The sequence below is a fragment of the Corythoichthys intestinalis genome, chromosome 22, assembly GCF_030265065.1.
Source record: "Corythoichthys intestinalis isolate RoL2023-P3 chromosome 22, ASM3026506v1, whole genome shotgun sequence".
In the NCBI taxonomy this organism is placed as follows: domain Eukaryota; kingdom Metazoa; phylum Chordata; class Actinopteri; order Syngnathiformes; family Syngnathidae; genus Corythoichthys; species Corythoichthys intestinalis.
Window position 1 is genome coordinate 4,222,286 of NC_080416.1, and position 11,718 is coordinate 4,234,003.

At 37.8% G+C, this 11,718-nt stretch overlaps 1 protein-coding gene across 1 annotated transcript; it reads right to left on the reverse strand.

The window, feature by feature from the left end:
- Nucleotides 1-6,376, reverse strand: LOC130910835 (zymogen granule membrane protein 16-like). Its single transcript, XM_057828423.1, has 5 exons — nucleotides 6,214-6,376; nucleotides 6,099-6,122; nucleotides 4,596-4,642; nucleotides 3,174-3,306; nucleotides 1-657 (listed from the first exon to the last, which is right to left on the reverse strand). Exons 3-5 carry the CDS (start codon nucleotides 4,639-4,641, stop codon nucleotides 324-326), a joined length of 513 nt encoding a protein of 170 aa, XP_057684406.1. The 5' UTR covers nucleotide 4,642; nucleotides 6,099-6,122; nucleotides 6,214-6,376; the 3' UTR covers nucleotides 1-323.
- Nucleotides 6,377-11,718: the final 5,342 nt, after the last annotated feature.

The window sequence follows — 11,718 nt, forward strand, 5'->3', positions numbered from 1 at the left end:
CCGGGAGCGAAGGGCCTGGCTCCGGTGAAAATGGCTGGGAGTGAATGAGTTCATGGTAAATGACAGTGTAATCTCTTATAATTTATTGGTATAAAAAGCATTACAAACAATGCAGTTTTTATTACATTAACAGTCTGGTTGCTAATGTTCAATCATCTTCAAAGTATCATACTAAACAAAATCATGAGATAAAATTCACATTTGAAGCCAGAGATATATAGGCTTGATTCTTGTTCACTTTGAACAGGTGTAATTAAGATGCAAAACAGTTAAGCACACATTTTCATTTGATGAAATTGAAATATTTGTTATCTGAAAGATAACTAGTAAGTATTAGTACTGTTACTGTTGGCATTAGGGTCAGTCACAACTCCCCAGTGTGCCCCAATGGAGACGATGCTGCTGCTCTGACGACCACTGATAAAGCGAAGTTCAGCCTTTTTGCTGTGGGGGTACATGTTGAATGAGTACCCACGAGGTTGGCCAGCATACAGGGAACGACCCATGTTGGTAGTAAACGCCAGAGAGTACACCCAGTTGATGTGTTTTCCAGAGAGCTGCACAATGGCCTCATTTTCAAACAATAACATCTCTTGAACTGCACCTCTTGCGCGGCCTACAATGTCACTCCAGGAGTAGCCGTAGCGGAGCTGGATACTAATGAAGAATAAAACAGCTTGATAAGTAGGAATACAATTACTAAATTCATCAACCTGTTTAATAGAACAAACCATCGTATGTTATGTCAAAATACAGTGTCCTCCATAATTATTGGCACCCTTGAAAAAGATGTTTTTTAGCTCAATCTTGGTCTCATCTGACCAAAGCACACGGTCCCAGTTGAAGCCTGGGACCGTGTGTATTTTTATGTGAGACCAAGATTGAGCTTTTTGGCAACAAACACTCTAAGGCTATGTTCATACTACAGGCCTTAATGCACAAATCCAATTTTTTCGTGTTTTTCCGACTCGAGTCATGCATTAACTTGACGGTCTGAACGTGACAAGTCGCATAGAACTGGACCATTTCAAATCCGATCTAGGTCACTTTCGTATGTGGTTCCAATCCGATCTGGGCCACATTTTTCCAGACTGTCGCGGCGGTCTGTACTGTCCAGTCTCTCAAATCGGAATTCATGCAGCAATTACGTCATCAAAAAGCGAGAGAGACGCCACTGTAGCGGTGCAGCTGTGCGTTATTAGCGCCTAGCTTGCCTTGAACACGGCTTTTTAGGAAGGGTCGGACTTGACAACAGTCATAAAAGAAAAAGAAAAATGGCTTGAGGATAAGCCTGAGAATGATCGGTTTTCTGTCTGCTCCATATAAGCAATATTTCAACATTGCTTACACGGCCGAGAGTCGGGGCTAATTGCGCGTACATGTGTGTGACATGCACGGGCAGTGCGTGCATGCTATCGATCCATATACTTTGAATATAAACCTAAACTGGGATTATTTATGTCTGTTATTTGTGTCCTCTTTTTAAAAAGCAAAATATGATATCCCTGGAATGACGGATGACAGCCAGCATCTGTGGTCATTTGTTTTGATGCTTCCGCGCATGCGGGTCGTCTTGCTCAGCGCTTGTCGGACTGCGAATTAGTGCGCATGCGTAATACTTGAACAGTCTCAATGGACAAAGGCAGTCTGAACGGGTACGCCAAAAAAACAGATATGTCAAAAAATCGGATTCGTGCATTAAGACCTGTAGTATGAACGTAGCCTAAGTGGGTCTGGCGTGCCACAAAAGATGCGCATGCTGAAAAGCACCTCATACCCACTGTGAAGTATGGGGGTGGGTCAGTGATGCTGTGGGGCTGTTTCGCTTCCATATGCCCTGGGAACCTTGTTAGGGTGCATGGGACCACGAATGCTTTGAAATACCAGGACATTTTAAATTAAAATCTGTTGCCCTCTGCCCAAAAGCTGAAGATGGGTCGTCACTGGGTCTTTCAGCATGACAATGATCCTAAACATATTGCCAAATCTACACAAAAATGGTTCACCAGACACAAAATCAAGCTCCTCCCATGGCCATCTCAGTCCCCAGACCTTGTTTTGTTGGCAAAAGGGGGTTGTACAAAGTATTAACACCAGGGGCGCTAATAATTGTGACACACATTATTTGATGTCAAATAATTTTTTCTTTATGTGGGATTTTTTCCCCACTGAATGAATGCACTTGTACTGAAGGTTGGATTTTTCTCTTTTTTTTCCATTATGGCCGGATATTATTTGAATAAAAAAAAAAATATTAGAAGCTAAAAAACTAGGGGTGTCAAACGATAAAAAAATTTATCGAGTTAATTACAGCTTTAAAATTAATTAATCATAATTAATCGCAATTAATCGCAATTCAAACTATAAAATATGCCATATTTTTCTGTAAATTATTGTTGGAATGGAAATATAAGACACAAGACGGATATATCCATTCAACATACGGTACAAAAGTATCCTATTTGTTTATTATAACAATAAATCAACAAGATGGCATTACCATTATTAACATTCTGTTAAAGCGATCCATGGATAGAAAGACTTGTAGTTCTTACTACAAGTTATATAAATTTTATATTAAAACCCCTCTTCATGTTTTCGTTTTAATAAAATTTGTAAAATTTTCAATCAAAAAATATACTAGTAGCCCGCCATTGTTGATGTCAATAATTACTTACACAATGCTCATGGGTGCTGAAGCCTATAAAATCAGTCGCACCCAAGCGCCAGCAGAGGGCGCCAAAACTCCGAAAAACACAAGTACACGTTTCACTGTGCTGTCATTTTAATCTGTTTGAGCGGGGCATTTGTGCGTTAATTGCGTCAAATATTTTAACGTGATTAATTAAAAAAATTAATTACCGCCCGTCAACGGTATAATTTTGACAGCCCAATAAAAAACACATCTTTTTCAGGGGTGCCAACAATTATGGAGGGGACTGTATAACAAGGGTGTAGATTTGGTCTCAATATTCATTTATTTACGATAATGTAAACAAATTCCGTAAAAGTTATGGGAAAATTCCTTCAACTGTGCTTGCCGTCAATTTAAAGTCATTACAGTAATGGGGGGGAAATAACTGTATAATTTACAGTAAACTAGTGGCAACCAAAGCTGCCAGTACTATACCGTAAATTTTAGATTTTTTCAACTGTGTAAATCAGTACTTTACCCTGCTATGTAGTTGTTATAATTTTCCCACATTCGAATGCCAGTAATTCTTCCAGGACGCTGAATGGCATAAGTTGATCCACGTTGCCCTCCGACTGGAGCAGTAAATGAGTAGTCGTCATCTTCCCACTGGGCTGCAAAAAAAACCACACAAAAAAACCCAAGTGTTTCTACTATTCTCAAAGTTTCTTGCGCATACATTTGTACCTCTACTTACAAATGTTATTTTCAGGATACAACACGTTTAAACGGGAAAATATTGCCTCATACGTATGTACATCCTGCTTTCTGCTTTTAAATCTCACGCCATAAATCTTCCTTCCCTATTGGTCATAATCTTTCCTATCCCCTTCAGTATGCTGCTCTCCCATTGGCCTATCGTTGATGTTTCAATGTGCGTGTCACAGTATGATGATGTTGTTGGCTTATATTTCCATTTATTCACTTAATCATATGTGGACATTGCAATCTCTATCATAAGACAAGCTCTTTGTCCTTTGTTCAGTGTATGCCATTGAATAGTGGCACATCTGGAAAATATTTGCGGATGCTAGCAAGATGAGGGAAGGGAGAGAACCTCCCAAAGAGGGGGAAGAAAAAGGCTATGCACTGGGAGGCTGGGAGCACTTTTTTGTGGCCTGGTACCGGCATGTCGTGTTTTTCTGTTTGTCTGTCTTTACGTGTCTATTCTTTGTTCTTTTTTATTCCTGAATTCTGTGTCATCATCTCCTGTTTGTTATAAAAATAAAACAACCTTTAACAAGGAAAAATCAACTCTTTTCCTTCAAATGGCGTCACGGACAGGATTCTTGAAGCGGGGGAGGCTGGGAGCACTTTTTTGTGACCTGGTACCGGCATTTCGTGTCTTTTCTGTTTGTCTGTCTTTTAGTGTCTATTCTTTGTTCTTTTTTTATTCCTGAATTCTGTGTCATTATCTCCTGCTCGTTCTAAGTATAAAACAACCTGTAACAAGGAAACCTTTAGTGGCAACAGTGAATATGACATAACTCATTTCACATGGCTGAATCCAGCTGCTCCCTGTTAAGACCAACATAAATTTTTGTTTGAGCTAATGTTTTTTTTAATGCATTCTTAAATTCTAATTTAATTTATAGGTATATTTAGCCATTTCTTGTGAGAATATGTGTTTGAACCATTTGTTAAAAGCATTGTTAATTTTTTTTTTTTGTAGCATTTTATAGCATTTAAGCTAGCAAACTTTTGCTATGTAAGTTTGCCAATTGTTCTTTTGTTATTGTACTAGTTTTTTATACCGTTTGAGGCTCAGTTTAGGTATTTGAATTTTTTATGTTCCTTATAAGATTACTCGGTTATTCAAACCAACTAGTTCATCGATTAATCAACTACTAAAGTCATCAATAGCTGCAGCCCTATATTAGATAATAATAATGTGGAGACTTACAGCTGGCAGATCCCACCAAAAGCATGATGCAGAGCAAGACAAACATTCTGTGAACACATAAAACAGGGGTACGAGGGGTAGGGTGACAAATTTACTGCATTTGTCGAGTATAGCAGAATATAAATGTTCACCATTTGCTCATACAACATAGTCATCAGTGAAATAGGATCTAGAGCAGCTTCACAAAAAATAGCCTGTGGGTTGAATTCAATTGTAATGATGCAAAACTGCCAAAAGAGGAGAGTAATACACCATTTTGGATTTGAACTAAGCACAGTTTTTTAATGAGCAATTAGAAGGGGACAAAATAGAAACAATTTCCCCCAGTTTAAAAGTTTAGTTATACACTTGACCAGAAAATGCATATATATGTTCTGGCAGTTAGCCAAAGAGATCACAGATGAATGATAAAATCACTGTTAGCTTCTGATGTGATATTCAGTGAGTTAGCATAGTATATTTAGCTAAATACACAATTATTTTCAATTAAACCAGATTAAAATGTAAGCATCAAAGTAACTGTTATGCTTGCTTTTTTTGTTTTTCTTTCATAGATTCAATTTGGTGCATAGAGTTTATACAGTAATGATACAACCAGTGTTGTTAATCTTACTTTTAAAAAGTAATTAATTACAGTTACAAATTACTTCTCCCAATAAGTAATTGCATTAGTAACTCAGTTACCTGAATGTAAAAGGGATTAATTACTTGGCAAAGTAGTGATAATTTTCATGTTTTTTTTTTTCTCAAAAAAAAACAAACAAAAAAACAATGTTCTGAATCAACCTTTAAAGTTGATAAAATTGCGTTATTGCATAAGTTCCCTTCTGTCTACTTTCAACATGTGTAAGTTTTAAAACTGTTTCATCATTTAAAGATAGATTTAAGTCAAGATTTTGCCGATTTAGAAGCATTTTAGATAAAAAGTTACTTAGCTTCGCTAGGAAGATTCTCTACATCAGAGCCTTCCTGAGAGGTTTACTGCTTTAAGATGGCGGCTGTTTACCAACGCATCTAGTTCAATATATATATATATCTTGCTAATGCCACCGTGCAGGGCCACCGTGTCTGTCATTTGCATCTAGTTCTATAGTATGTGATATCTAATGTAGCATTATGTGGGCGTAGTTGGTAAGCTATCGGCTACAGTCAGGAGCCACCTAGCATCGCGTTTGCAACGGCGTCGCCACTCCTGCTCTGCTCTCTCGTCTCCGTGAGTCCGTCTCTGACTTTTCTCGCGTCATTCATAGTAACGCATAGTAACGCACGCCTTTCCCGCTTCAGTAACGGTGTTGCCAAAATGAGAAAAGTAATTAATTAGATTACTCACTACTGAAAAAAATAACGCCGTTAGTAGCGCCGTTATTAACAACACTGGATACAACCCAATAATCAATCAAATCATTAAAAACGGCTAGCAATATTGGTATGGTTGCTCTAAAAAGCCTGCTAGTAAATACGATTATCAATATTATTAAGAACAGTAATGTATGTTAGTCTTACCTGATGCCGCTTTGATGATATTCTCTGTAGGCAAAAAAATGTAACAAGTTAAATCAATACCACTGCATTGTAAATTCAGGCATGATTAAAAAGTTAAGTTATTGGTCAGCCTTACCAATCAAGAGTGCAGGAGTTCTAGGTTTTGCCTACTAAACTGCACTGCCTAAAGTCAAATTTTCGAGTCCATTTATATTGAATGGCAGCCTTCTCCTGGCACGCCCCTCAAGTTAATCAGAGACAAAAATGGGTTTAAAGAAGGCATGTCAAAACACACAACAAAAAAGGTGTGTCAGGCTAAAACACGTGAAGAATAGGGTTGCAACTCCCTGGAAAAAAAAGAAGAAAAAAAAGGGAAACCCCATCGGGAGAGCCGGCTAGCCCGATAACCGTCATATTTAATTATATTTTTGTATGTGAAAAGCCATTTTTTTGTTATAATATAATAATTAGGTACATATTTGAGTCATATAAGCACTTGGGAAAAAAAACTTTGAGCAATGTGTTATTAATTTTAAAAAAAACAACAGAATTAAAATCTGTCTTGCTGAATTTAAAACTGTATTTTTAACGCTTAAGGTTTTTTTTTTTTTTTAAATGCAAACAAACTCTCCGATATTTTATTTATTTATGTTTTTCACAATTTAGGCACGTTCAAAGTAACCTCAGCAATACAGAAGCTAACTCTTGGGACATGGTGTTGATTTCAGGATACGAAAGGAAAAAATACAGTATGGCTGGTACTCGCATCTCCCAGAGTGTTCTGTCCCTGACATATAGATAGCTGCTCTGCCATTGGCTATTGCCTAGCATTCCTGACATCCGATTGGCTAAGAGGGCCCCCCTACTATATGTGTATGTGTAAATCCCAGCGTCCTCTTCTTTTGAATGAGCAGTGTTGTTAGTCTTATTTTTAAAAAGCAAATTAACTACAGTTACAAATTACTTCTCCCAAAAAGTAATTGAGTTAGTAACTCACTTACCGCAATGTAAGAGTAATTAGGGGCAGTTTACATGGCGACTCTGCGACACAAAGACTCAATGACCGAGTAGCGGACTCGCTTCGCGTGTATGTGGTGTCGGCGAAGATGAAAAATTCTGAATCCGGCCTCCAAAGTGGAAGAATCCAATTCCGGGGGATTGAGGGGAGGCTTCCTCGGCATGCATATCAAAGGCTCCCGCGGCGCGAGACCACGCCGTTAACGTCGGCACTAGTACACGTCACATTGGGCGTGCGCGGCAGTGCTACTAAACATTAAAAACGGGAAATATGGCGGAATGTCAGCTTTAATTTACTGTTTTAATGATATTTTTAAATTAAATATATTGCTTCGAGTGGGCGGGCATATTTTTTTTCCGGGCTGAGGGAGCTTGGTGGGGTCAAAGTGCATCATTCTCTGTCGCCCTGTAAATCTGCACTGCCCCCTAGGGCCTGACATGAATACTACATCGTTTTCATGCGGAATTGCGACATTGTTCGAATGGAGACGCAAATACAAATTTGAAATTTTTCGTATTCTTGGAGTGACCATGTAAACGGGCCCTTAGTTATTCGGCAAAGTAACTGACGCTACTTTTCATGTTCTACATGATTACATGATCCATTCCTTAACGTCTTTCACATCAAATATGTTCATAATAACTAATTAAATTGAACTTTTTTATTCTAAAAAAAAAAAAAAAAAAAACATAGGTCACCTTTTTTAAAATTTTGAAAATTTCACCTATACAAGAGTGTAATAAACTTTCAAATGTTGTGAGAAAAAAACTTTTTCCTGTTGTACTGAACCGTGACTGGTGTGTACCGTCACACCCCTAAAATATATAGATATATTTTTCAATATGCAGGTGAGGCTTAAATCTCTCCTCTTCTATTTTTTAATGAATTTTATAAGTAGATGTACCATTGTACTGTACAGTGCCCTCCATAATTATTGGCACCCCTGAAAAAGATGTTTTTTAGCTTCTAATATATTTTTTTTATTATTCAAATAATATGGGACCTTAATGGAAAAAGAGAAAAATCCAACCTTCAATACAAGTGCATTCATTCAGTGGGGAAAAAATCCCACATAAAGAAAAAATTATTTGACATCAAATAATGTGTGTCACAATTATTAGCACCCCTGATGTTCCCAGGGCTTTTAGAAGCAAAACAGCCCCACAGCATTATTGACCCACCCCCATACTTCACAGTGGGTATGAGGTGCTTTTCAGCATGCGGATCTTTCGTGGCACACCAGACCCACTTAGAGTGTTTGTTGCCAAAAAGCTCAATCTTGGCCTCATCTGACCAAAGTACACGGTCCCAGTTGAAGCCTGGGACCGTTTGTATTTTTGTGTGAGTAACTGGTTCGTCACTGGGTCTTTCAGCAAGACAATGACCCTAAACATATGGCCAAATCTACACAGAAATGGTTCACCAGACACAAATCAAGCTCCTCTCATGGCCATCTCAGTCCCCAGACCTTGTTTTGTTGGCAAAAGGGGGTTGTACAACGTATTAACACCAGGGTGCCAATAATTGTGACACACATTATTTGATGTCAAATATTTTTTTCTTTATGTGGGATTTTTTTCCCCACTGAATGAATGCACTTGTATTGAAGGTTGGATTTTTTTCTTTTTTTACATTAAGGTCCCATATTATTTGAATAAAAAATATATATATATTAGAAGCTAAAAAACACATCTTTTTCAAAGGTGCCAATAATTATGGAGGGCACTGTATGTACATGCATATCATCTATTGTACAGATGTGATTTGCTGTTTTATTTATTTATTTTTACACATTTCACATGAGGTTCGTGTCTTGCACTGAAATGACACTGCAGTTTTTTTGTTGTTGTTTATTTGGTTTCATGTTTCTGAAATATTTGCTGATGTAAACCTGATGAGTTGACTCAACTCCGATGATTATATTAAATTTGTTACAGTGTCTCTAATTTTAAAGTTTGGTGTACTAATGCTGTTAAAAAGGTAAATTGGCATTCACTTTTACAGCACTTCACTTCTGGATACCTTCTCATGGACTTCATAATATTGAATTCAAGAAATGGCATCATTTCCAGTTTAAACACAATGGTGTGTCAGAAGTGGGGAACATGCATGCAAATCGCTCATACAGATAGTTATCATTGCATTTTTTGTGGCTTTTGAAACATCCTTCTCCCTGAATAGCTCACCAGTCAAACTTGACTATTTCTGTTAGGGTAACTTTTGAGATTTACATAAGAGACAATATAACTGATATACTTGTTGATAAAACAGACTTTTTTAAATGAATGTTTTTATTTTTTTCCCCACGGTATTCAAAATCTGTAAATAGCCTGATCATTTATGTTCAAGAGAATGCTATATTTATTTCCAAGCATGGTGTTATGTAACGCATTATTAAATTTTGGTTTCTTGAGTTTTTTTTCCCAGACTCAGGTGAGGTCAAGCAACGGATGCATATTCAGCAATTTTAGTCTTCAATTTAAACAGTAAAAAAATGTTCAGAAATGATCATCTTAGTCTTTTCAATAGGAAATTAAATACATTTAATACATATTTATATTTGGAAAAACCATTGGTCAAATAAACAACGTGGCAAAATAGATAAAAAGAGTCCAAATCACTTTGTTTCACAATAAAAATTGCCGTGTTTTTCAGACTATAAATTGCATTTTTTTCAACAGTTTGGCCGGGGGTGTGACTTACAGTGGTATGAAAAAGTATCTGAACCTTTTGGAATTTCTCACATTTCTGCATAAAATCACCAACAAATATGATCTGAATTTTGTCAAAATCACACAGATGAAAATATAGTGTCTGCTTTAACTGAAATCCCCCAAACGTTTATAGATTTTCATATTAACATAGCATACAAACAATGACAGAAGGGGGAAAACTAAGTAAACCATCTGCCAAAGGAGACTTAAATAACAATTGAAACCAATTTCTACCACACATTTTAAATCAAGTGTGTGCCCAATCACTGATGAATGGTTTAAAGCTACCCTGCACACCATAAAGCACACACAAGATAAGAAATGTCTTGATGAGAAGCATTGTCTGATGTGCACCATGGCTAGGTCAAAAGAGTTGTCTGAAGACCTGTGATCAAGGATTGCTGATTTGTATCAAGCTGGGAAAGGATACAAAACCATCTCTAAAAGTCTGAATGTTCATCATCCAACAGTCTACATATGGAGACAGTTTGGCACTGTTGCTTCTCTCCCCAAGGAATGGCCGTCCACCAAAGATGATGCCAAGAGTTCAGCGCAGAATATTCAGACAAGTTAAAAAAAAAAAAAAAGAACCCGAGAGTGTCTGCTAAAGACTTACAAAAATCAGTAGCACAACCCAATATTTCTATGGACACATCAACGATATGTAAAAACTATGGCCAAGAATGGTGTTCATGGGAGGACTCCACGGAGGAAGCAACTGCTTTCTTAAAAAAAACCAAAATACATTGTTGCTCGTTTAATGTTCGCAAAAAGGCACTTGGACAGAAGTTTTGGCAAAATATTTTGTGGACTGATGTAGAGCTGTCCCGACTAGTCGACATTGTCCGATTGAGCGAAGAGGAAGAAAGTGGTCGAGCGAGAGAGACTGAGCGAGATCAGCGAGTTGGGAAAGTGCGCGGGTAGCGCAGAGTTCAGTTGCTGCATCCCCCACGTTTTTGTTTTGGTCAATAAAAGTATCCATAAAGAGCCATCCGACGCCTCTCGGTGTTTTTATGCACGCCGTTATAGAGAGAGTTGATACGCTTCATTAAAATAACAGAAGGAGGGAGTTGGTACGCTCCATTAACATAACATAACAGAGGGGTGTCTAACAAGTAGCACAAACGAATGGCACAAATTCGGAACCATTTTGCAGTACATGAGGGGCTTAGAGGGACATCATCACTCGAAACTAATATCTCAAGCCCCCCAATTTACCGCAAAATGGACCCGAAATTTTTGTGCTCTGTTCGTGCTAGTTGTTAGGACACCCCTCTATTATTGAGAGAGTTGGTACGCTCCATTAGCTGCGGGAGCTAAGCTAAGAAAAAGCTACGAGTGACGTCCCCACTCAAAATTAATATCTCAATGAAAGCATAATACTGTATCTACAAAACCGTTGCAGCACAAACGATTAACATCATTTTTATATAAATTTGCGTCTGATGGGGGGGCAACTTTACGGAGGCCTGTAGAGATGGTCACAAAGCACATATAGCAATATACAAAGTGACGTCTTTTTTATTATTATTATTATTTTTTTTTTTTTTTACTTCTGAGTCATCGTCTTTGCAATTGTCTTGCGAGCCTTTTGCGGTCGTGCTGCGAGCCATTTGCTGTCGTGTTGTGGCAATTGGCCTTCGTGCTTTTGCCAATTTGCAATGGTGCTTTAGGAATTGGAGATTGTGTTGTGGCAGTTTGCGTTCGTGCTTTTTTTCTTTTGCAAAACGTTTGCAATTGGGGTTCGTGCTTTTTCTATTTGCAAAGTGTTTGGACTTTGCATTTCGCCTGACACCTCTCGGCCACCGTACAGTTTTTTTTTTTTTTTTTTGCTGGTGCGACTTATCATCAGGTGCAACTTATAGTCCGAAAAATACGATCAGTAGACTATTACAGTGTCAACGTATTA